The sequence below is a fragment of the Acanthochromis polyacanthus genome, chromosome 13, assembly GCF_021347895.1.
Source record: "Acanthochromis polyacanthus isolate Apoly-LR-REF ecotype Palm Island chromosome 13, KAUST_Apoly_ChrSc, whole genome shotgun sequence".
Classification (NCBI taxonomy): Eukaryota; Metazoa; Chordata; class Actinopteri; family Pomacentridae; genus Acanthochromis; species Acanthochromis polyacanthus.
Window position 1 is genome coordinate 15,811,717 of NC_067125.1, and position 27,174 is coordinate 15,838,890.

The 27,174-nt window shown below is 39.9% G+C and overlaps 1 protein-coding gene across 1 annotated transcript; it reads left to right on the forward strand.

Moving 5' to 3' along the window:
- Positions 1-5,730: 5,730 nt before the first annotated feature.
- Positions 5,731-26,902, forward strand: golim4a (golgi integral membrane protein 4a). Its single transcript, XM_022222940.2, has 16 exons — positions 5,731-6,374; positions 14,303-14,377; positions 14,662-14,711; positions 15,079-15,132; positions 15,379-15,529; positions 16,011-16,093; positions 16,353-16,436; positions 18,557-18,775; positions 18,883-19,161; positions 21,062-21,348; positions 22,741-22,817; positions 22,959-23,032; positions 23,477-23,686; positions 24,038-24,100; positions 24,318-24,404; positions 25,674-26,902. Exons 1-16 carry the CDS (start codon positions 6,188-6,190, stop codon positions 25,827-25,829), a joined length of 2,136 nt encoding a protein of 711 aa, XP_022078632.2. The 5' UTR covers positions 5,731-6,187; the 3' UTR covers positions 25,830-26,902.
- The last annotated feature ends 272 nt before the right edge of the window (positions 26,903-27,174 follow it).

The following is a 27,174-nucleotide window of genomic DNA, read 5'->3' on the forward strand; positions in this document are numbered from 1 at the left end:
GGAGCTCATATTTTCCAAACTGAGGTACCTAGAAAGCTCCAGTTTGCTAAGTTATCACACAAGTTTGTGTAGAATGGAACCCAGGGGTGTTAGAACACTTCTGTGCAGTATTTCTAGTACTTTTAAGGTCCCAAGCCCCACACGTGAGTAGGTATCTCTTAATTTTTAGCATTTTTAGCAAGCCCCCATGGCCTGCAGAGTGTAGGGAAACGCCTGAGGATGTTTGTGGGGCACTAGCTACATGCAGAGGCCTTGTTTACCAACTCACAGCTCTCTGGTATGTCTAGAGACTGAGAAATAACCACTTAAAGATGCAAAAAAATGCTGGCGAGGCTTTTTATAGCCCAAATTCTGAAAATTTCAGACCCCCACAACTCAGAAACTATTCGAGCTACAGGCCTACAATTTTGCATGGAAAGTACTTTTGTGACTATCTAATGGCATGCAAATTTAGGACTAATTTGAAGATGGTGCAGCAACACCCCCAAGGAATATCTGGTCATTTCACCTGGAATGACCCACCTGCAGACCCTGTAGTTACACCAGCTGTCCATGGAAAGGGATCTCTCTTTGAATTGCCTTTCCCGAGGTTTCTTCTAATTTTCCTGCCAGGCCTCAGGATTTTGGGGAGCTTTTTCTCGTCTTCTTAGAGAGCTTGGGCTGGTCAGGAGCTGTTGCAGCCGTGGACCATTGGACAAATTTAAAACAACTTTAAACTGAACTTGTTAATGAACAATAAAAAAAAGGATTAAATCAGTGAACTAATATTTTCTTTATATTGCAGATTGCCATACTCTGAATTATATAAAGGTTTTGATTTATTTATTTATTTTACAGTGAAAGACATTAAATAACTGCTGATACAATATTTTTTTAAATCAGTCGTTTAATGCTGTGCTTTTTACTTTTTCTGCCTCATTAAAACAGTTTGTTTTCATTCCAAATAATGTTAGTAATAATATAAAATTAGGGAATTATTTGATGCAGTGGTACACTGTGTTTACATGGGAAAATCTAGATTAAAACTAAACAAGGTTTTAAAATAAAATCAGGCAGTTCACAGGATAAAAATAAAATTGTGCCAAGATGAAATAAGATCATAAAACACTGAAATAAACTAAACTTAAAATATTTGATAGATACAACAAAAAACTGTACATTGTTTTATTAAGGAAGTGACTTTATTGACTCTGCAGACCTTCGAACCTGGTTGACTGAAGCTCCACTCTGTTAGCTTCACATGTGTCCATGAAGTGATTTAAATGTTATCAGAAAACTGTTGAAATCAACTCAACTCTAAAACTGACTGGTACTCAGTTACAAAAGGCAGACACTGAGGTCATACTATCTTGTCTCTTCAAATTTGGTAAAAGCTTAGGACTTAAATGAAGTTTGGCTGGCTGCAAGTTTACACACTGTAGATATGACTTTATATATAGTGTACTACACTTGAGCAGTTGAAGAGAGGAGGGGGACTAAGGAAATTTTAAAAATTCAAAGAGGTAGAAAAAAGGCAATTTATTTTAATTTGCACTTTCTCTATCCACTACAATTGTACTGTTGCACAATGTTAAGTTAATAGCAATTTAATTAAAGCCAGTGGATGTTGAACTTCTGTGCAGCTGAATGACTTTTCGTTAACCATAAAAAAAAAAGCTGAAACAAATGAGTAAATCTAAAATGCATAATAGAGAGGTACAAGCTGAGCTGCTCATACTAATACAGACAGCAGCTGTGTCTGTAATTAAGATGTGTTCATTAGCCAGCTAGCTAAATTAGCCACTTAGCTAGCTAACTCATCCAGACCAAGTGCTGTTGAAACATGCTCAAACATGACAAAATAAGAACACGTAACATGTCTCTAACTTAAAGTACAACAAAACAATTTATTTATTCAATCAGCAAAAAGAAGAGAGGTCTGAGGCACTCCGAGTTCCTAAAAGTCCTTTAATAATTCATGGACGGCAGTTTACGTGTTTCGGCCACCACACGGCCTTCATCAGAACATAATGCAACACTAGGGCACGGTGTGCCTGATAAGGGCTGAAACCAGGTCACATGACCACATCACCTGATACAAGACATCCCTATTTAATAATAGAAAAACAACATTTAAAAACATAGACAATAGAGAGACCAGAAGAATAAGGTAATCGTAGACAATACCCTTGTTGCCACAGCGCCCTATAAATGGAACAGTTGTATACAGCATAAGATGAATCTACAACGCCCCTCAAACCTGAAGCAATAGAGGATAGTGTTCAGACAGTACATCACCAACAGGCAGTGTAATAACAGGAAAGTCAAATATTCATAAAAACACCGGAAAAATCCACCTCCTCATTGAGGCCTGGAAACACAGTGGCTTTTAGAGTCTCAATCCAAAAAGTTTCTCTTTGTGCCAAAGTTCTTAGTCTGTCTCCACCTCTGTTGGTTTTGGGGATTACTTCAATTGCCATCACAGTGAGTTGGTTGGGGTTACAACAAATAGAATTTTTGAAATGTTTGGCAATCAGGTAATTAAGATTTACAGTCCTTATTGCATATTTGTGCTCTGAGAATCTGTCTTTCAGTCTTCTTTTTGTAAGTCCTATATAGAAACAACCACATTTGCAGTCCAAGCGGTATACGACATGAGTAGAATTACAATTTACAAAATGTTTACAGTGAAATGTTCTGAGTCCAGATGAGTCCTTGAAGGTGGTAGACTTGTTAATGTATGAACAATGGTTACAGGATCCACACTGGTAAGTGCCCATGGGTTTTTGAAGAAATGTCTGTGGTTTGGTAGCAGGAAGATAGTTTTTGACCAGTTTATCTTTGAGTGTGGGTGCCCTTTTGAACGCAAATTGTGGAGGTCTGGATAAGACTGGAAAAATAGAGGGGTCCCTCCGAAGGATATCCCAATTCCGCTGAATGATCTTTTTAATTTTGTACGACTGACTGCTCTATTGGAGAGTGCAGAATATGCTGTTATCACCCCTTTGCCTGGGCTTAGGCTTGAAGAGATGTGTTCTTTCAATAGATTTAGTTTTCAATAGTGCTTGATTTAATGTTTTGTTGCTGTAGCCTCTTTGTTTACAGTGCCTGTACATGTTGTTTGATTGTTTTTGAAATTCTGAGTCTGTGTTGCATATGTGCTTGAGTCTCTGGAACTGTCCAAGGGGAATGTTGGAAATGAGACTGGATGGATGGAAACTGTCAGCTCTGAGGGTAGTATTTCTGTCTGTTGGTTTTCTGTAGATTGTTGTACGGAGAGATCCATCCGTGTCAACGTAGATATTGAGATCCAGAAAATTGATAGACATCTGACTGAACTCCAGGGTCAATTTAATGTTCGGGTTGGTGCCATTCATGTAATGGTGGAAGTCCTTTAACTGTTGAGCAGAGCCCGAGAAGACAAAAATAGGTCATCTATGTATCTGCCATAGAAGTGAATGTACTGTCTGAAGGGATTTGCAGGATTCAACACATACCGTTCTTCCCAGAATCCTAAGAAGAGGCCAGCATAGTTTGGTGCATACGCAGCTCCCATTGCAGTCCCTTTTACTTGTCTGTATAGCTTGTCCTGAAATGGAAAGATATTATTATTCAACGTCCAGTGAGTCAGATTAACAATAAAGTCAGTGGGAGGGTTTTGGTTATCAGACCTTTTTTGTAAATAATGTTGTAGAGCCAGGAGGCCCCCAGAGTGGTCAATGTTGGTATACAGTGCCTCCACATCCATAGTGACAAGAAAATAATTTGAATTGTAGTTCATTTCACCAAGGATTTTTAAGACATGGTTTGTGTCCTGTAGATATGAGTCCAGGGACTGTGTCAAAAGCTTTATGTGAAAATCAATATATTTTGATGCTGGCTCAGTAACGGTATCAGTTCCATTTATGATCGGTCTTCCTGGGGGGTCATGAAGATTTTTATGAATTTTTGGCAATAAGTAGAAAGTAGCCATTTTAGTGTTGGTGGGTGACAAAAACTTGTACTCATCGGAATTAATCCAATTATGCTCTAAGGTAGTGATGTTACGAGATGTGCTGAGGCTTCGAAGCGTGTGTCGAGTAATGGAGAGGGCGTTTCCACGAAGCGCGTATCGAGGCTTGCTTCATTTAGGGGAGGAGCCAAAAATGATGACGTCGGAAGCCTCGTTGCCTGGTTGAACCACGTGACTGCTTCGGAAAGTGGTTCAGATTTTGCCGCGAGGTCTGACAGCAGAATAAACCCCTCAGGCTCCGTTCAAAATGTGGGTTTTGATAGAGAGTTGTGGTCAGTCGAGAGTTTGGATAGTTTGGATAGAGTTTTGATAGTCTGGATACTAGAGTTTGGACAGTGTTTATATAGTTTGTATATGGTTTGGAGAGTTTAGAGAGGGAGAAATAGTTTGGAGATTTAGGAGAGTGAGGAGAGAAAGATAGGTGACAGGACGAGCCAACCAGGAAGTGGAAAATTTCCCCTGTGTGTGAACATTTTGATTTTTTTTAACTCCTAATAAGGTAAGCTAAATCTAACATTACTACAGACACATTAGGTTTGCTTATCAAGAATTGTATTTTTCACCGTTTCTTATTTTATTCAAAGGTGAGATGTTTATTGTGTGTCAAAAAAAATCGCTTAAAACCAGAAACTGTTGAAAACCTGTTACTTCTGAATAAAATGAATAAAATCTCCCCTTTCCTGCACATCCTTGTCTAAGTTACACAAGCATATTCAGTACAATCTTCCTCGTTCCACCAGCACTTTCACTGTCCTCTGCCTGCATAAGGCCATGCCATTTTCCTAAGGTGACAGAAAGACATTATTACACAACCTGCTACATTACATGATACTACCATTTTGGGGAAATTTACACACACAGAATACATGAAAATATATTTTATTATACACATATGTGATCATTTATCTATAGAAATTATTTGATCATACATTTTTTGTTTTTCATAGTCATTCCCAACAGCCATAATGAACAATGATTCAATGCATCAGGCATATGGCAAGCCATTTTAACAATGCATGGATTTTTTCCACTAGATCCTGAAGAGCACCCGTTATACCTCTCTTTATCCACTGATTCACTCATCTGTTGCCTGTTTTTTAAAACAATTTATTTATTATTTATCTTCTTAGCCAGTCTAACTCCAAAAACAAAGTAAGCAGCAACTTTTCTGTGAAACACTCAAAGCATTGATGAGAGTACAGGGGCCAATCTTGCAGTGAATAAGTGTGCTTCATTGCTTATAAATCGGCACAGTTTACAATAATAGTAATAATAATAACAATAATAACAATGATTTCCATTATTGTTATTAGAATAGATCTTTGTTGTTATTAAACATCAATGAAAGTCAGTTTAGCAGCTCTTTGCAGCTAAATACAACAAAAATGACAAAAAATGAAGTTGTTACTAAAAAACAGAACAAACATAAAATTACTTAAAAGATAAGAATAAATGGTGGACAAATAAAGATTGTGCAGTGAGAGAGACTGCACTGCATACAGTAAAATTGTTAGCATTATTATTACTTGTAAAATTTTCAAAAAAAATTTAGACAGCAATGATTAGAACGCTTCATAGTGATTTTCTTTCACATTAAGAAGTCATGTAAGATGTCATAAACAGTATCTCTCTACCCTCAAGAGCCCAACTGCTGTTTGATGGACGTCTCCATCGACCAATTGGTGAGACGTATTCCTGCGAGGGCGAGAGCTGGGACGTTTATGATTTTTTGGGGGCGGGACTTCCTCCAGAGTTGCAGTTGGATGGCAAGCAGTGGCTCGGCTGACACGTAACTAAAGTTAAAGGTGCTATGGAGGCCTCGTCGTGGACTGGAGTCACAGCTTTTCCGTAGGTTTGTCAGAATTGCACCGCGAAAGTCTGCGGCTGAAGGAGGAGACCCACGCAGGGGTCCGTCAGCGTCGGTTTGTGCCGCATTTCAAACGGGCAGAGTTTCACTTGAAGTCAGGCGAAAATCTGAGCGGCTACTTTGAAGTCGCAGGAGAGAGTCGTGCTAAAATAATGTTTACAACTCGCAGCAGCTAACTCGTGTTTTCTGCCTGGAAATGCTCGGGGAGTGAGCAGAAGAGGGGGACTTCTGTAGTCTTCGGGGTAAAAAAAAAAAAGTTGGGACGGAACTTTCCAGCAGCAGAGACGGGTCTTTCTCACTCAGACAGCGGGGAGGGGTGCGGGTCCAACATGGGAAACGGGGTGTGCTCCCGGAGGCAGCGGAGGATCTTCCAGTGTCTCCTGCTGGTCACCGTGGTCTGCGGGATGATGTACGGGGGCATGATATCGTATGAAATGCACACACAGCTCAAGAGGACCGAGGCGATGGCGCTCAAGTATCAGCAACATCAGGAGTCCCTCTCGGCACAACTCCAAGGTAAACACATGATGTGACTGAGTGTTGTTTTGTGTCCACAGCTGACAGGGCGAATGTCAAACCAGACTCCACGGTCAAAACCGCACTTTTATTGTTGTCGTGTTTCCTCACGAACGCTTTCACCTCTTAAAACAAACACTGGGACCTAATGGGATTCATTAACAACTGTGCTTCATTTCGGCGTCAGCTTAGCACCCCTGTAACGAAGAAATAGGTTTAAAAATGTTCCTCAAAAGTCAGTTTCCCCTTCCACATTTGCTGCTTTCAGCTGCCAGTGTACAATCGCAGGAACAACTCTTTTTGAATCCCCAGCTGAACCTGTGTGTAAACTACATCACTGACCTGTTAATATTTTCATCTAAGCCACATTGCTCTCTGCTCAGTTTCTCAATCATCCACTTACCTCATGCATATTAAGTGGCAGTAACCCTGTATTCACTGGTAATAACTATTTATTTCTGTTACAAGAATTTACACATTCTGCACTAAACCTTGGCTTACTTTAAGCATGCTCCTTTATACATACTGTATCTGTAGTTGTACATAGTTGTACATAAAAACTAATTTTTCCTTCCTTTACCCTGTTGCTCTTGCTCAAATGCATGTTTGTTTTTGTGCAAGAGCAAAGAAAAAGCTGGGGTCAAACTCATTCTGATATAATTGTAGATTAAATATTTTAGGGTTTTGCACTGATGTGATAAAACAAGATGTTTGAACGCATCACCTTGAATTTGTTAAGCTTGAAAGGGCTCTTTTGTGCTCTGTCAACTTTGTAGACCGAAGCTCGTTGCAGGCCTTATCGCATGAAATACTAGCCACAGCTGAAAATTGAAATAAGTACTTATTTGCTTATTGGGTGTGTGTCAAATACAAGAATGACTCCATAAACATAGAATCCAATGAAATAGGCTGTCTGCCCTCTGACCTAACTGGACTGTAACCACAGTGACTGTAGCCAAGCTGGGATTTACGAAGAACCTGTCTTTGACCTTTGACTTTAGGTGGCCTTCTAATCTTGAGTTAAACCAGGTTAAGGTATCGGAAGATTGAGCTTTAAAGTTCACCAGAGAATTTGTTTGGTTGGACAGGTTGGACAATTTGCTTTCTTCATGGGCAAACTGTAAAAGTCAAATACCTCACAGATCTGAGGTTTATTGATGACTTGAAACTATGATACACAGACACCTGGTTATGTGTCCCAAGGCTCACCTCAGCAGTATATCTACAAGTCATAAGGCCAGCCTGAACATCTGCTGCTTCCAGACACTGCTGGAGGGAATGGCAGTCACCTTAGTTTCAAAACATGTTGATGAAGCACAATGTTAAATACAGTCTCAACTTTTTATTTTTGGTCATCATGGTGCATGTTGATGGGATATTATGTTACCATGTTAGTGTCTGTGACTCTGTAGGTACATGGTAGTTAACACCACAACGCAAAAACAATAGAAACGTCTTACGTACACCACAGCTATTCCATATGGAGTGAATGACCGATTAGATTTTGTGGCATCTTTTTATTTGCATGCTAATGAGGGAACATAACTCCCCAGAAACTGCTGTGACTTCTTCAAACTTTACACTAACAAATTCTAATTAACACCAGATATACAGAATTCAAAAACAAACACACTACTTGCATATCAGTGTATAGTAGAAAATGTCTAAATGCACAAAGGGACCTCTGTCTGGATGAACTCATTAGATGTGGTTGACTTTGCTGCAGAAGTTTTTGTTGTAATTTTTTTGTTAAATGTTTTTGTTAGAATTTTTGACGACAGACTACTAGTGCTGTCAGCATACAAGATGCAATCAGAAAGTTCTGGTTCTGTCCCTCCTGCTCATAAACAGTGCAGTACAGTCATGTACATGAGAAAAGTAACTCTCAAACGGCAGTCTTTGTGATAGAAGAGTCCACAGTATCCAAGACAAGATAAAGAACTGCGGATCAGGAGAGTACTGAGAGCATGCACGTAATTTTTCTTGGACATTTAGGCAGTTATACACCATAATTTTATTCACCAGGGTCCAACTATCAGTGCTCAGTTCTACTGTATTGTCCTGAGGTGACTCAGGGTGATCCCGGTGCATTGAAAATCCTCAGAAAGCACAATTAGTGCTTCCCACCAAAACTGCCTGACGTATTTCTCTTTCCCTAAATGTAATTGAAGTTTAAGGATGGCCCTTTTGATACAGTTTTGATTGCTGTCCAGCTTGAGGTGGGCTAGCTATTTGGGTGGCACAGCACCTTGACAATATGAATGGTCTCGCAAAGCATTCAGTAATTTGCCTTTAGATCCCAGGTGGATGATTTTCAAGCGTTCCTGGTTGCACTTCAAAATTTGACAAGTTGCCAGTGTTATGAACATTTGTTTGCATGAAGTCATCTGTTATTCAGTAACAGCCAGGAAACATAAAAACACATAACAGCTGCACAGGGCTCCAGACTACGACTAAATGGTTGCATTTTGCGACCAAAATTTGAGCGAGTAAATTTTTCATCTACTCGCGCATGTGCGACCAGCAAATTTGCCGATTTCTTGCGGGCCAATGTGTGTGAGAGCGGGGAGCGAATGACGGTGAAGCCATATGGGTGAAGCTCCTGATGTTTCACAAAGCCTTCATTTACGTTCAGCCTTATTTTGAACACAAATTCACCTTCCTGTCCTTCACTCCTTTCTTGTCCTCATTCCAGCTGCTTATAAGTTTAGACACATCCTTTGCTAGACAGCAAAAGCGTGGAACCGTTTTCTTTCATCTTTACATGAATTTTCGAACTTTTCGGCAGCGTCTTCGTCATGTCAAGAAATCTCTTTTTAGAGAAGCACTTCCTGTGCCGCTGGAATGGTTACAAAATAAAAGCCCATAGCATTAAAAATATGCCTTCAAAATAAAAGCCTGGAGAGCTTTACACATGATTTGGTATAAACACATAACATGCACATGCATAACACAACTGCATCAGCTAACAACTGTCAACTGCTGCACTATAAAATGTGAATTGAAAACATAGTTTCTGCATTTATTGTGCAAGTATTTATCAGTAATACAGTGAAAATGAGAGGAAATGTGAATATTTACTTTGCAAGTCGATTTTGGCGCCCCTAAATTTTCTGCTTGTGCTCCTAAAATTTTAAGTTAGGGGCCACTGTGCGAATGGAGACCTAGCTGCAGCATTCATTTCTAAGAAAATATTCATATAGACAAATGGATTTGCTTATCTGGATGGAAATATGGAAAATGATGGAACAGAAACATAGCTTCACACTGGTCCACCTATATTATGTCACAGTGTACTAACAGTGTTTCTATTAAAAACCCAACTTCATGAACTTTTTACTTCCTCCGCCTTTATAAAAGATTAAATAGCCGTGTCCAGGAGTAACCTCAATGATGTACTCCCTTCATATAAACAAACTCAAAGACACTCTGCTATGCTGACAGGATGTGAGGTTTTGTGTCAGGCCATTATGCCATGAGTTAAAATCAACAGCCAGGCAGAGGACCTACTCCCAAATGGCTCTTCAGAACAAGGTTTGTGCCCACATCAGGGACTCGGAGTGTGTCAGTGTTTTATCCCAGACTCTGGACCTGATAGTTTAATGTAGCCTTTAATCCATCTAACCAGCAATCACCTCTCCCCATCCTCCACTACTTTGTCCTGCAGATCTCCCATCGAGCTGCCCTAAAGCTAAATTAAAATGATATGCATACACATGCATTCAGGCCTGTGTGTGTTTTGTTGTCAAGATAAAAGAACGAACTGTTTTGAAACAGGCAGTGTTTGAATGCGCTTTCCTACAACAAAGAGTACTGTTTTAGTCAGTTTCAGGTCAGTGTTGTACAGATGGCTCAAATTTCCAGTTTGAAAAAGCTGCAGTGAAGCTAATGTATCCAGGACCAGAGAGAATAACCATATAATGTGGCCCTCTGAATGAAATGACTTTATTTTAACTCCATCTGCACTGCTCAACTTATGCACCACACCCTTAACTTTCATTGTAAAGATCACTCAGGCCGTCACAAGGCCCTGCACTTGATATTCACAGCTGACTGTTGATTGCTGTTTTTCTTGTCCTATATTTAGAGGTTGGCCATCGCTTGGGGGTTGTGAGCCAACGGTATCGATTCTCTGTTACCCGCTGTAACCACAGGCTGGCAGTTGTCAGTCATTTAAAAGGATCAGCTGGCACTTTGTGGTTGTGTGTGCACTCTGACAAATGTGTCCCTGTGATTTAGCACCCATTCACTCCCTCACAGACCTCATTGTTTCTGTGTCATTCGCAAAACTTTAATCAAATGGGATTAGAATTAGATCAGTGGCTTCTGCAGGATGAGCATTAGCGCAGAGAGCTCTTTGCACCAGCTCTCATAAAGAGCTCAAATGTCCAAACCTCCAAGCCTTTCAGCCTTCATCTCGAAGTCTATTATTTTGATCGATAAGGAAGTGAGTTTCTGACCGGTTTCCCACCTGTCTGAGGTTTCTCAGATTAAGTTATAATTTTAGCAACCAAAAAATAGACATATGACACTGGCTGCATGTCTAATAACAAAAGTGATTTCTGAGTGTACAGGTACCAGGTGTACAGGTATCTGTGGGTTGTGTTTACTACTACATGGTGGAAAGAATTTCCATCAGAGGAGGAAGTTTGAAACCCGCACAGTATTTTAGTGAATGATGTGCGCAAGTTTGCTCTGCCTGCTCCTATGAGAGAAAACTATAAATAAATGTAACTGAAATGAACTTGTGCAATGACCATAAGACACCCAAAAATGTTGATATGTATAACTACAGTAACATTGGAGCTGCAGTGTAGTGAAAGCTGCAGCTATGTACATGTTATGTGTCTTTGATTTCTTTGCAGTTCTGGCCCAGTGCATGGCTTGTCTGGAAGGTAGAGAGGACTGAATTATGAGACATATTACCAGTTAGATACAGTGCAGGTGTTCTGTACGCTCTTTGATTGCGCAGACAAAATAGTTACAGCGTACATGAAGCATTCATACGTCACTTTGTGCATTTTTGACCTAAACAAAGTCTGTATCTTTGTCAGTCCCACTCCCTCCTGAACTGGTCTCTTGTGTTTTCGTCTGTGTACACAAGGGTGGGAGTGTGAACACACAAGTATACCACAGACCAAAATCCTGGTCCCCATTTCCCCGTCCACACCATGAGCCAAATCGAACTCATCCAATCTTCTCCACATCTAAACCAAGAGGCCAGTAAAGGTCACCACTATAGAGAGCTCCCTTGTTCTTACTCTGCAAATGCACTTTAACCGCACTGTAAGGGAAGTGTTTCTTTGGTCTAGAGGGAAACAGTCAGACAATAACTGTTCACTCCCATGCTCATTGAGGTTTGAATAAGAGCATGTGTAAAATGGGTCAGTATGTTGCTGAGAGTTTGGAAACTATTTTGGAGAGTTGTTGCTCATTTAGTTATCAGTAATACATTGCTACTTGGCTTTTTTTTTTTTTTTTTTTTGAAGGAACAGCAAATTGTAGATCGATCGCAAATGGCAGATTCTCCGCATCTGAATATTTTTGCACTTTTATTTGTAGTATATGCTTTATTCATATTGGAAGTATTTGAAATGCAAAGTGTAAGTGAGGAGAAGGTTAAAACACAATTTTTTTACTTGACTTTTTTCTTTTCTTTAAACCTGGCCTTGTGTTTTTGTAAGGAACGCTGAGTCTCTATATTGAATGCGCTATCTAAATTGTCACTTTTCCTGCTATTAGCATGTTCTATTAATTCCAATCAAATGCGTATTCAAGGGACATCCTTTTTTCAGACTGTAGCTGCTTTGTAGCTGTTGCCTGGCCATGTTGACCCCCAGGGAGAGGGTGTGTGCGGTGTGGCCTGAGCTGAGCTCACTGAAGAGCAACATGGCCTCATCTTTGGCGCTGAGGAGGACATACGGCAAAATAAACCCCCCTAATCCAATGAAGGTAGACGTCCTCCTGATCAAGCTCAAAGGAAGCAGAAAGAATTTGGGAAAGAACAGCCTTGTAAAACTATTGCATTGTCATTGCAGCAAACAGTGGTGTCAGCCTATTATTTTGTAGCATTTGACCATAAATCTCCCAGGAAAGCCAGTTTAGCTTGACACAGATGGAATTTCCTTTTGCCACATAGCAGCACTGTGTGCAAAACATGGCAACTGATGCAACACAAACTGTTTATGTAAACTGAATTAGTTAATGTATGAAGTTAAAAATTGTGTGTACAAAAGGATATGCAGTCTCACATGTCACACAGTGCCTGGAGTGCAATAAACTGGAAATACCCCTTTATAGCAACACCAGGGTGAAGCAGTGAAGATTTAAAGTGGATCTTGAAGTAGGGTGACTTTTGTTGTCATCACTTTTGTGTTGTACATGATCAGAACCTATATTTTTGTATCTCCTTTATTAGTTTAGGTAATCAATACTTTATGTTTCAAGTTACTTAATGTCACTTTACTACACCTTAACACCAAGTATATCTCTTTTACTGTTTGTTTCTCTTGGTATATCCTTTTTTTGTTGCCCTACTTGTGTCAGTCTGTCTCATCAATATCAGCTTCCTTTTCCTCTCCATTTCTTCTGCTTATTTTCTGTCCTTCCACAAATCTCTTTCTTGTCCACTCCTTCTCAGTTTTGCTATCTCCAGGGAATTATCACAGAATAGAAGTAGCTAACAGTTTATCCTGGAATCTGTTGAGGTGGCACTTAGACGGAAGAATAGCCACATCATCAGTTTGACTGCCCAGCCCCTAAAGGCAGGAAGAAGTTAAGAGTTCATGTTCAGAGTTCACTTTTTTAATGGGTGAATCACAGGCTGCCCCCAAGATCAAAACAAGTTATTAGAGCCAGAGCAATTGTAACATGAGAGGTAGTCTCAGTCTTCTTAAGACTTAGTGAAACATACTGAGGTTATGGGGCAGACTGTGTCTTTGCAGAGTGTTTATAAAAGCCATTACTGTCACTTTTCCCTTTACAAAGCAAAGTTACAGCATGCCTTCATGAGTTGCAAAAAGTGTCTGCCTGGAAGCCTCAGGAGACTTCTAGAAGCATAAGTCAGCAGACGCCTTATCAGGCTTCGTCTGAAAGAGCAAAAGCAACGACGGTTGGAGCAGCTGAACGGACAAAGACCTGCAGCATGTAAACCTGCCATGACTAATTCATTGGTTGCATTGTTTGAGCTGTGTAACTGTTGCAGCACCGGAATACTTGCGTGTATCCTGTGGCCTAATAAAAGGGATGTTTTCTTCTTTAACGTTAAACCTGATAAGGGTGGAAATTGGAAGTAATTAAAGAGGAATCTCTGTGAGAGGTGGGCAGTGTAGAGGACAGCTGCATTGGTTAGACGTGAATCTAAGAGCTAAAACAAGATCTTAGTTTAAATAAAGTGGTGTTCAAGAGCTTGTAGGATATAAAGGGGCTTTTGGGACAACATTTTTTTTTTACTAAGAATTATGTTCTGATTATTTACTACACTCTCACCTCGACAGGATTAGCACAAATCAAGGCAAAGCACTCTTTTGCAGTGACCCATTCCTTCATGATTTCACTAACACCAAAAGCAGCCTGAACCACACCAGCAGTATCTCTAAATGCCTTTGGACTATCAGTTTTGGCATGAATACCACAGCATTCTGCTGACGGAGGAGCTGTCATGTACTCAGGTCACAGTCTGCTTGAATAAATATCACACGTGGCTCTCGTCAACCAGAGACTACGCATTCCTCTCTGACTCTACAACAAATGTTTAAGCATCTATGACAGTATATGTTTTGTGCAGTGTAGATATTTGTGTTACAACTTTCTTTCTGTTTGGTTTCCCTTCCATCTGGCCCAAATAGAGTTCAAAGCATTCACTAACTTTCTGTGTTTTCCTCCCTGTTTTTATCTTCTCTCTTATCCCTGTGTTTTTGTATTTTCAGTGGTGTATGAGCATCGTTCCAGGTTGGAGAAGTCTCTTCAGAAGGAGAGGTTAGAGCACAAAAAGGCCAAAGAAGGTGAGAAAAGTAACGTCTAAGAGCAATTCAGACTCTCGAGGTATATCTCCATTCAATAGAGCTCTGGGAAACTTATGTCTCACTCTGAGATATATATATGTTTACACCACAAAGAACAAATATTAGACAGTAAAGTAATGCAGTGTTATTTTAAGCTGGCTTGGAGAAAAGCATCTGCTAAATACATGCTATGTATAACTGAATTGTAAGAAGATGTTTTTCTCTCAAATTAATGTGTAATTTACCTCAGTTGGTTAAACATATCTTTATCTCTTGTTTCATAGATTATCTAGTTTATAAACTCGAAGCACAACAGTCACTGAACAAGGAGAAGGTATGTTTATTCCACATTGTCACATTTCTTCTGTGACTAAGTAGCAATGTCTTCAAAGTTATTTTTATACATTCTTAGCTCCATTTATGAAGTGAAAGATGTTTTTTCTGTCTGCCTGCGTTGCTTTGTTAAATGTTTGTGAAATGACTGTAGTGTAACCTTTTCTGTAACCTGCATCCAGTAACCTGTTCTGCTGTTGCTTTTGTGCTGCTGCTGTACAAACAGTGTTGCTTTAACTGCCACTACCAGCTGTATAATTAATCTCTTCACCATAATACGTGGGTACAGTAACAATTTGCCAGGACTACAAAGACAGCAGCTGCCAAGGTTTCTTTTTAATTTAACTGTTGTTTTTATGCTCAAACAGCAAGACTCCAGCAGCAGATTCAACTCTTTACAAGTGCAACATCAGATGTTAAAGGTAATGGATCATCATAATCCCAACACATTCGTAGACGCACTCATACTCACCCTGTAGGTTTCTTTCTTCCTGCCAATGACACAGAAAGCCGCATATTTAACCTTCTATTCTTCCTGTTGCAAAAAAAAAACAATAACCATGCAACCTATCACCAACGTTTCTGTACATCCTTCCTCTTTATGGTGTAAAGTTTGTGGTATAACAGGGGGAGACCGTATAATGACAAGAACCTTTTTTTGCTGTCAGAATCAGCATGAGGACCTAAAGAGGCAGTATTATGGACTGCAGGAGCAGCACCAAGTCCAGGGCGAGGACCACAGCCGGCTGCTGGATGAACACAGGGAGCGCTACAACAAACTGCAGCAAGCCAAAGAGATGGAAGTCTCCCAACTCAAAGGTAGTGATGTCTACACAGAGAGATGAACATTTTCTACCATTTTGTTGTCATCATTTCACCACATACATGTAATTTTAGTTCTTTAGTTCTATCATCATTAAACACTCTTACTCTGTCTCCATCTCCTGACTTAATAGAATACTGCATGTCTAAACTAAAAGTGTTTTTCTACACTTTTTTGATCCCGTACTGGAAAAATTGTTACGTCATATTTTACAATGTAAGATGGGGTTGAAACTGTCCAGTGCACTGTCAGTCCTGAAAACAAACAAGGATTGATTTTTCCATATTGCTAAAATGTATTTTGCACAAAAGCGACAAATAGGAGCACAGTTTGTAACATAATCTAAAAGAATAGAACAACAAAACATGAGTGATTCTAATTATTCTAAATATTTTTTTTGAGACTATAGTTCTTGTTTTACTGCCTTCTGTTAAAATGCATGCTTTCTATTAATGTGTTTCCTGATTGTTGTGGCAGAGAATGTATATAACCTAAGAGAGGAGAACAAGCAGCTGAGGAAAGCTCACCATGACATTCACACACAGCTACAGGATGCACAGGTGAGATCAGAACTTTCTTTCTTGTCTACTCATACATGTTGGCTTGCGTCTGCCTTTTTCCAGTGAGTTAAAGATGCATTAAAATCACTTTTCTGAAATTGAAAAAGTACAATTCTGTCAGTGATATATGAAAACGACTCAGTAAAACTCATCTTATCTTATATTTGACTCTGAACGGAAAGATTTTGATTGAAAAATGTGGACCTTCCTTAAAGCTCAATGGCTTATTTCCACTCTTCTGTTGCACCTTTGTGTTCAGGTCCAACATCAGGACCTGAAGGCAGCTCACAACCAGCTCGCACTGACACTGGAAGACCACAAGAGTGCGCTGGCTGCAGCTCAGGTAGGATGGCAGCCAGATGCAGTAATATTGTTTACTGCAGTCACTGAATAAATCAACTGATTGATGCTGAATATGTGTTTGCTTCACATATCCAGACATATTTGATGTCACATAAAATATCTCCATGTGTGTTTTGTCACATACATTTGTGCATTAAGTGCATAATATAATATTCTAAACATGGTCGTAGTAGAGCTACAAAGTGTAGGACTGTACATGGAATAACACAGCTAGGTGACAGGGAGATTATGTTACTGTTGTACAGTATGTGTCACTAATCTGAATGAGCCTTTATTTACTTGTCAAAACAAATGAGGAAACAGTAGCCTGATGAAAAACAAGCTCATGCATGAAACTAAAGAGTAAGTCCTGTTACCAGTCTGTCTCCAGAGATGATGCAAAACTCCTTATTCTTTATCTTTTTATGTTGTTTGTAGGACCAAGCATAATTAAAGCATACTCAGCCTTAATTTAGTCTTCTCGGTAGACCAGAAAAAATGTGTTTTGTGTCCTCAGTGGAAAGATGCCGGGGGTGTTGCTTGGTTTTTGGCTAATTAGATCAGATATTGCTGTTTCTCCTTGAGAATGACCTTTGAAATGCCTGAATGGTTTATTGAATATACACCACTCTGCTGATTTCCTTTCTGCCTGCACTGATGGATATTCACTCACTCTCCACCCTTGTCCTCTCTCTCTTTCTGTCTGTCTGCATTTGCTAATTTGTTTTAAAGCCTGTTCTGCTTTCCATCAGTGCCTCTGTTTGAGCGCACACACACCCCAAACACACACGCACACACCCTTTTCCCTTCACTCCAGGGGGTTTGGTTTAGTCAGGGCTGTCAGAGCAGTACATCTAAAGCACACTGCAGCCAATCAGCCAGAAACCTATAATGGAGCAACTGGAGTGAGACAAAGGGACAAGTGAGGAATTTAGGAAGAATTTTTAGAATTTAACCCGCTTGCCTGGTCAGAGGATATGTGTGCATATGCATGGAAAGTATGTGTGTGTATTCATAGGAAGGGGCCCATCCAGTGGTCATTTTTAAAAGTAATGCCTTTATTAGCTGAGTAATAATTGTTAAAAGAAATATTATTTTTTTAAAGATGCAAATGGAATAGTGGCTGTACAATAAGTCCTTTATGTAAATGACTGTTGCTGTTTTCTTTAAAATGCAAGTATTGACAGTGTCTTATTTGGAATACTTTAATTTGACACTTTCTTACATTTAACGACAGTATTTTAACCCGTCTTCGCACTTTTCTGGTACTGACCCAAATGTTTGGAACAAAATGATTACTTCAGTGCACTTTGACTCTGGAACTCTAGTAGAAGAAATGAACACCATTCTTCTAGAAGATATCCCATCATCTGATGTTTTGATGATGGTGTTGGGACGGGGAGCTCTCCTTTAGCTTAGCAAATTCTGTCTGTAGCACAGAGAAAGCTGTCAGATGTGAAAAGCCAGCATCCTTCCATCTCTGCAGTCCTTACTGTTGTGTTTTTAATTAAATATCAGCATATTTTAAAATCACTATTTTATTACTTTTCCGATGTATTTTGATTTATTTTGCAACCATTTGCTTTGGATAAAATGTAACTTTACTGTAACTTTAAAATAAAAGTGTAACTAAATCAATAAACTACTTGGTTTTATTATGAATACTTGAAAGTGTAAGTCTGAGATTTTAGTTAGAGGAATGCACACCTTAGGATTTTTGATATCGTTTTTAGACACACTTTATTAATGAGTGCAGTTCTCCTTAAATACAGTCTCTACCAACTGTAAAATAAATGTTTTACTGTTCATGAATGCATTACTCACTACAAGTTGCCTAGAATTTGCAAAGTCTCTATCATAGTAAAGACGTTACAAAAGCCATAAATGAAAGGTGTTGAGTTTTTTTTAAATTTCTAATGGCCAACAGCAAGTTATCTTAAATTATAAATATGTCACTATTGTAGACTGCTACAATAATCCATAAAATCTGCTGTAAATGTACAATAAAGGGTGACTTCTAAAATGTAACCATTCTGGAATAATCAGAATCATTCATCATGACTGCTTCCCTCAGGATTTTCTTCATCTTAGCGTTACTGTTGTGTATGTTGTTCCCTTTAGATGCAGGTGGATGAATACAAGCAGTTCAAAGAATCCCTCAAAAGAGTACCCAACGTGGCAGATCATGGGCAAAACCACATCCCTCAGCAGCAGCTGGCAGCCAATGTAGCACCTGAGCCTCATGAGCATGAAAACCAACATGGTGCCTTACTGGAACAGAAACATAAAGAGGAGACCATCCATGAAGATCACCAGGCTCACCAGGACACTGAGATGAGGGTAATGTGAAATTCTTTGTGACTTATCAGGTTCATCAGAAGAATGAAGATATACTGTAAATACGACGATGCAAAGATCCATAACATCTCTTGTGGTGTTGTTCTCAGTTGGACCACAGAGTGGAGGAAGTCCATGCCCAGTCTGACATCAAGCCTCACCCAACTGTATCCCAGCGCACCGTGTCTGAGAAAGACGAAGACAGGGAGGGAGAGGCGGAGAGGAGAAGGGAGCTGGCAGAGGAGGAGATGGCCCAAGCAGGACAGCCTCAGAAGCTGGAGGAGGATCCTGACCAGCTACAGGATGAGCAACAGGAGGAAGGGGAGGAGCCAGAACAAGAGCAGCCAGATGAGAACGCCTTGGACCGACACAGACGCCAGCCACAGCCGGTCAGAGCTGGTTTATAACACTCTATCTTCTCTAAACAGGGTTTAATTGGGCCTTGAACTGGCCTAAGTTTACTGTACCTGATTTGACTTTTTCTAGTTTGGAGTGACTGTCATTTAAATGTACATACATATATACAGTTATGAACTAAAGTTCAAAAACAATGGAGTTTCCAATGCCTTCTAGAAACATAACAAAATCTGCTGGGTCGAAAATATACAAACTGCAACTTGTATTGCCAGTTTTGGTGATGTAGAAAGTTGTTAATCAGAATTTTTTCAGTGGCACGGCCTCTCATTTTCTTGTGAGTGATTACGATTGACTACAGCTGGTGACTTCTCTGAGCCAATTCTAATACAGCCCATTTGATACACTCATTAGACTCAGCCACAAACATTCTGAGGAGCTCAGTAAAGATCTGAAAAAGGAAAGTCACTTAGAGCCATTTGAAGATCCCAAAATCAACTGTGCAAACAAAAGTTTTCTAAGTAAAAAGTGCATGGTACAGATTCAGATTCAGAAAAACTTTAAAAAGGCACGTAGAGCAGGCCGTCCAACAGTGGCGTAAGAAATTAAGTAAAAAAACAAGAAATTAGAGGTAAGATAAATAAAGAAATAGGGCTACACACACACACACACACACACACACACACATATATATATATATATATATATATATATATATACATATACATACATATATAGGAAATCATATATGAATAAAAATAAAATGAAAAAAAGACAGACTTAGTTGTGTCACTGCTGTGATCAGGATGAAAATGCAAGTTATCACCTGCTGCTGAGAGACAATTGGTCAGAATGGTCAGGCCTCACCTAAGAATCACCAAAAAGCAAATCTGCAATGGATTCTAGTGTGTTGTACATCACCATGAGCTAAAGGCTGCTGTACAAGAAGGAAGCTCTTTCTACAGAACTGTCACCTTCAAGCTTCACAGAAGTTTTGAAGTTCTGTGGTCAGTTGAAACAAACATTTAGTTATTTGGCCACAATGACCAGAAATATGTTTGGAGGAGAGAAGGTGAGGCCTTTTAATCAGAAGAGCATCAACCTACTGTCAAGCATGATGGTGGCAGTATTGTGCTCTGGGAAACTGGTGATTTTTACAAAGTAAATGAAGTAATAAAAAAGAAGGATTGCCTATGCCAACAAATTTAGTTGCACTGCACCAATTCATCAAGAGGAGTGGTCAAAAATACAATCAAAAGCTGGCCACAAGCTTGTGGATGGCTGCCAAAAATGCACAGTTGAGGTCAAAATTGCCAAAGAACATATAACCAAATACTAGAATTACTGTATGTATATTTTTGACCCAGAAGAGTTTGTCATATTTCCAGAAGACTTGTAATAAATATCTGAAAGAACCAAAATGCATGAGTGTTTATTGAGACAAAGGTGCATGTGTGTTAATCTTTCCATCACTCAAAAAGAAAAAAAGAGTTGTAGCAGTCTCTGGAAACTCAAGACTGCCATGATACACACAGTCTTTACAAGTGTTTGTTAACTGTTGTTCACAACTGTATGGTGTGAGTTAAACTGTTTCAGAATAGCTTAATTGAGCAACATAACAAAGCTTTTAATTATAAATTAGACACGCGTGTCCTTGTCATAATGAGTACACAGCTACTGCTCAAAGCGAAAATCCCGGTGGAACTAGTAGAAATAACAACCTTTTAGTGTTTACTCCTTTGATTACTGACAGCTTGCACATTATGTGTTCTGCTCATTGTTGTTTGCTGTCAATTTCATCTCCCAAAGGACAAATACTATCATACCTCTACATTTATGTCTCAGATTAGTAACACCTAAGTGTGTTTGATTTGTTCTAATACTCCCCCGTCCTGCTCTATATGTTCCTTCGGCACGTCTTCTGTTGTCTCTAAGGATCCCCATAGGGAGCTCCATCAGGAGCCTCAGCTGCAGCACCAGGCACAGGCCCAGGTGGAGCATGTGAAGTCAGCCTACGAGCAGCAGCAGGAGCAGCAGCGCCTCGAGGCTCAGAGGGCCGAAGAGCGCAGGCAGATCCAGATGCGACAAGAGAACCTGCAGGCCCAGAGAGAGAGGGTGCTGAAGGAGAGAGAGCAGAGGCTGAAGGAGGAGCAGGAGAGAGAGGAGCAGCAGCACAGGGAGGCAGACAGACGGGAGCAGCAGCTGAGAGAGGAGCACCAAAGGTCAGATTTGAACAAAGTGCACATAGAGTTTGCTCAAATTATGAAATTGTACATTTACTAATAAACTCAGAATTACAAGATCAGTAGAAGTAGATTCTGTTGAATGCATCAGGTTTAAGTATATCCACCTCCATGTCAACACACAAGAGGCAAATGCTTGTTGAAATCATTTAAAAATGTAAATACAATAATGCTTTTCCAATTCAATAGGAATTTAACAAAAAGAAAGCTAAATTGATTGACCCTGACATGGTGTACATCATCTTTAGTCTTGTTGATGCAGTAGCTCAAAAACACATGGACGAAGAATTAGCTGCTCCTTTGAAGCTAATTTTATTGCAGGGATGCTCCCAGTGACTAATTCTCCTGTCGATCGAGTGAAAATGTAAATTTAGACAAAGAATACACTCAGAAGACTCAAAACTGAGCACTGTTTATTCAAACAGGTCAAATATTGACCAAAACAAATGGCACATATTAAAGAGCTGTTTGAAAGAAGAAGTCATATTTGTAAGTAACTAAATTGATCTTAAATTAAATGTGCTGTCCATGTGGTCATGGATTAGAATGTGTTGTATCAGTGTGCAGTCTGTGGCTGGCATTAGCAGCACCAGCAGCCTTGTTTCCTTGTCAATTCACATTCACATGCTTTTGCTAAATGAAGTTACGAATTGCACCAATCATGTGGTTATATGCCAGTTTATTCTAACCTCCATATAACTATATTTTAATTTTCTAGATCAAAAAACTGCCAAACCGCAGTGGTTTTTGAACATGCTGATTTTTTTTTTTTTTTTTTGCTCTTTTAGAACATCCAGACAACAGCAGAGTATGGGGCTGCTGTCATAGGCGGCTCCTACATGCAACAATTAACCAGTCATGAAATAATAAAAATTTGTTTACGAAACTTGTATATCTGGTGTCGAATAGCGAGGCTACTAATTGTTCAGTCGACTAGTCGCACACGTGCCTATTTAGAAGGAACACTTGATGGGACTGGCATTTCAGCTCATGAATTAATCCTAGCAAATAAAACTGCCCTCCTGCAAACTGAAATTAATTGACTGTGATGTTTGCTACTGAACAAAGTAATTATTCCTAATAATTATGGCAGTGACAACACACATCCATCACCCTCCAATCCAGCAGGAATCAAATTAGGACAAAGCCAAAGGTAGTGGTAGAGGGATAATTCCTCCAAGTGTACCACACAAATGATATGCACTTAGATATGTATTGATTGCTGAAGAGAAAACAACTTAAAAAAAACGACAAAATGCCAAGCTGTATATGTTTCTAAAGTGTGATTTGCATATTTCTCAGAAACAGTGAATTTATTTTGATAGAGGCTGCACTTCTCTGACTGTGTTTTGTTGTTATTGTTGTTAATAGGAAGAGGACAGAATATGAGAACATGGACAATGACATAGTCCAAGGAGAAGAAGAAGGTCACACTGACGATGAAGAAGGTGAGATCGTAAAATGTTTGCCATTACATCATGTTAGCATATAGCCTACCGTGTTTGCTCTTCTATTGTCTGACTGTTAGAACAGCTGACAGCAGCAGCAGCAGCTGGTTGGTTCAGTTGGTTTTGTTTGTGTGTTAACAGATAGAGATGTTCATATGTTACACGAGGAGGAGGAGAAACAAGAGGTGGATCACAGAGTGCCTCCACATCAGCAGGTGATTGTCCGTCTGTCAGTCTTTCCATCCTGCTCCCTCCATCTGCTAGCATGTGTTTTCAGCATCTGTCTATCCCTGCAGCTCATTCACTCGCTTAGCATTCACACCAGTGTATCATGTGTCATACATCCATTCATTCATCCATCAAAGCATTGAATCTGCCCTACACTGCAGAATTCATCTTCACTCGCTCTGTCTTCCACTTGTCCATCAACTAAGTGATCTATTAAATCTTCTGAATACCAGAAAGAGAATCAATTTATCCATTTAACCTCCGAGTGCATTGACAGTTTAATTCCAACAAACATATTTGTCTTGAAATCCTCAATATTGCAGTTTTATTGGATCCACAAAATGTATAGCCTCATATATTTTCTATTTATTCTAGCTCTTCTTTATTCTCTTAAGTTCTGTCTTATTTTTCTATGGTCCCATCTCGTATAGGGTGCTGTCGATGGTGAGCTGGACCCCGAGGACGACCCCAACAACCAGGGAGAGGATGAGTTTGAGGAAGCCGAGGATGAGCGGCTGCCGCACAGGGTTCCTGAAGAGGAACAAGAGATTGTAGAAGAGGAAGAGGAGCCGGCAGCACCAGCCCAGCACATAGACGCACACCCAGGACCTGAACAACCCGCTGTGGAGGAGGAACTGGTGGTGAGTAAGAGGACAGAGACGAATAAAATAATTCAAGGCAACAGCCAGGTACACAGAAGCTATATTCAGCATCAGCTGCACCAAGTGCAGAGATCGCAGCCGCAAGAAGACACTGAGTGGTGCAGTGAGGGGAAAAGTAGAATTTGTGAGTGAAAAATGTTAAAAATGTGAGAGGAGCATCCACAGCTGCAAACACGCACACACATGTATCTGCTCAGCATGGCAGGATGAAACTGATGATGAGAACTGGAGACATCCAGGAAAATGAGAGAACTTTAAAATGTAGAAAAAGACAGGATATTTATGTAGTGTTTTAACTTGTGTGCCTGTGTGTGATTTGTGTGCTTTTAGATGGCTGGAAACCCAGATCAACAGGAAGACAATCTGGATGACCAGTACCAGGAGGAAGATGAGGTAATGCATGCTGAAACATGTTTAAACACTGAGAAGCAATACAAAAGACATGAATGAGCAAAAATAGCATGGAGGCAAGGCTGCACAAACGTATAGTATGTCTCACACTGACCCAAACATCAGGACAGTATAACTCTACTGCCATTTTGAACATTCTGACTTGCCATACCATCACAGAACTGCTGCATATGTAACCCTTTTGTCTGTTGTCCTGAAGGCCCAGGAGGACATAGCTGGTGGGCAAAAGAGAGAGGAGGTAGAAGAGGAAGGAGAGGAGCCGTATAACGAAGAGAACGTAGAACAGGTGGGTTCTGTAGTGAATGCTGAGCAGATTTCTGAATTTAAGAAGAGATGCATGGTGATCTGCAGCATCCACAGAGCCATAGAGGAATCTGAAGCGACATACTCTGAAAAAATGTGGAAATGCCACTCCAACTCAGCTGACAGTTACCTGTTCAGATCATGATCATCGATGTGATGTTTATGAAAATACAGACTCCCTTCAGATAGAAGTTTACTAGTCAGTTTGAATGGATCCAGCATCTAGTGGCCATAAGAAGAGCAGCATCTGAAAGATACAGTTGTGTTGTCTTCTGGTTGAGGTGGGATAGATTCAGTTTTTAATCCCTGGCTGTTTTCATCAGATCCTGAATAGCATCACATCCATAAAGAGTGAGCAGATTTAACGTTTTTTGCTGTAAAATGTTTTCACATCTGGAATTATATGAACTGTGCAGGGATTCACTTGTGTTAGCATGAGTGTGTGTCTGTGTTTTGTCCCTGTAACTTGAACCCAACCCGAGTCATGATAACTGGTGGAGATCAGGTGTTGGAGTCTGCCAGGTGTCAGGTTTTAACTGGGGTTTGCTTCATTTAATTTGCACAAAAAGGAAATCTGTATGAATGGAAATGCTTGCAGTGCATTCACCTCTAGAATGTGGATTCTGCTTTGTCATGTAATACTCAGAATGACTTGTTTTAATTGGTTTGTGATATTTCTTTAGTGATTTAGGAAGTGACATGTCCAGAATGTACAGACCTTTTGATAGCCAGCAGTCCACGGTGCTGTAGCGACACTTGACTCCATCGTACTTTCTGCTCTTTAACTAATCTTCACATCTGACCTTGGAGAACAACAGAAATGTATTCATAGTCCCCGGTTTATGCCAGGAGCTCTGTACATGTGCTCTGTTTAAGATAGAAAATAATTCTCTCGGCTTTAATTTATTGCTAGTACAAAACATTTTTCAAACTTGTGACTGTAATGATTTCAATTATATTAATGCATGTGAAGCAAGCAGTTTACGGTCCCTGCTCCTCTTTTTCTTTGACAGACTTATGTTTCACACCGTGCCTCTCACTTTGTCTGCAACTTGAGCTCAGTGGAGCTTTCACTTTACGCTTCATTCATGCTCTGATGTACAAAAGGCAAATAATCTCCCCATGCCTCAAGTGAAATACCCGTAAATTTCTGAAATTGTTGTGTTTAGTGGAAAAGCGTCAGAAATTGAGTGTTTACACGAGTCCATGTAATGGCCATTAACTCATGTTGTGTGCTTGTGACTCGCTCCAGGATGAAGTAAAACACCAGGAAGGACCAAGAAAGGAGGGAGATCACAGAAATGACATGAACAATAATGAGGAAGAGAATTACGAGGAGGAAGAAGAGGAGGTAGAGGAGGACACAGCTGGTCGGGACAAGGGAACCAATCGGAGGGCAGAAATGTAGGACGGGCGTGAACATTGACCAGTCGCAGTGCCTTTTTGGCTGCCTATAGAGCCAGTCAGGTCTTTCTTTCTCTTGATTCCCAAAGGAATAAAACCAGCCATCCATTCAGAATTCCAGTTAGGAAAATCGGGATATCATGCTTGGAAGATGGGGATGCTATTCCAAACACTGTGGGGTTGGAACGGATCAGCTTACACTGTGGAAAAGGACACGACTTGCAGGGCACAAAGGGGATATATTCTGTATATTTTTTTTTATTCCTTGGCTTCTCTGTCTGCTCGCATGTCTGCCTGATTGCCTGTCTGGTTCTGTTTTCTTGTTCTAACAGCAGTCAAACAGAGAATGTATTTTTATCAATGTGCTGTCTTTGAGTATGTGTAAAGAAAGCAAAGATAAATTATGTTATTCTATGTCCTCATGTGCAGGCCTCTATATGTATGTTTTATGCAGACAGTTTTATTCTTTGTAGAGCTCAAATGTTAATTTCATCTTGCATTCCAATCAATCAAGTCTTTTTCTGTTATTTATTGTTGACAATCGTATAAGGTGCAGCATTTCTATTTTTTCCCCTAACTGAAGTAGTTTGTGTCACAGCGACTTTTACAAACTTCTTGAGGCTGACACACACAGGAGCGTTTTCACCGGGTCTTTCTGCAAATGCCAATCACACAGTGACATTTCAGCTGAAGCTGTTCTTTGCTCTCAGAGTCACACTGACATGTGCCTTTCCATTCTTGGAAACCTCTTTTAGGTCATAGTCGTTTTAAACTCGGTATTCTAATAGGACAGGACAGATCAGAGCATGCCGGTTAGTGCTGCTGCTCTCGTATAATGCTTCAGCCTTAAATGGTGAATCATTTCATGTCAACTGCTGGTGTGGATTACATTCACAAACCTGATGCATTTTAATGCAGCGACTTTAGTCTACTGTACAATGTATAGTAAAATGAAATGCTGTCTGTTTGTTACACCGGTTATGTTTGATACGAAATAGTGGGATTTTGATTGTATTGAACCATGTTTGCCATCTGAACGGTGTGCGTGGAATAAAGAAGTCAAAGGATTTCCATTAATTGTGATTGTTGTGTCATTCTGTACTTTCAGCTTTTAGGAGATAAGCATCTGAAGTTAAAGGAAATCTTAAAGCCAAAAACGATAAACCCTACAAACCCTACACTTTATCGTAGGATTCATTTGATTAAAAAAAAGATGTAAATTTGGTTGTTGTGTATGTGTGAACCATACAGCACCCTACATAATTATTGGCACTCCTGGTTCAGATGTGTTCTTTAGCTTCTAATAAATTCAGCTTTTTTCTAACTAATATAGGACCACAATGGGAAAA

What these genes read in the sequence shown, in the direction of transcription:
- golim4a (XM_022222940.2), top strand. Translation starts at nt 6,188, where the DNA reads ATGGGAAACGGGGTGTGCTCCCGGAGGCAGCGGAGGATCTTCCAGTGT. An exon ending in GAGTGCCTCCACATCAGCAG is followed by an intron (nt 23,033 to 23,476) that starts GTGATTGTCCGT and finishes CATCTCGTATAG; the next exon opens with GGTGCTGTCGATGGTGAGCT. An exon ending in AGTACCAGGAGGAAGATGAG is followed by an intron (nt 24,101 to 24,317) that starts GTAATGCATGCT and finishes GTTGTCCTGAAG; the next exon opens with GCCCAGGAGGACATAGCTGG.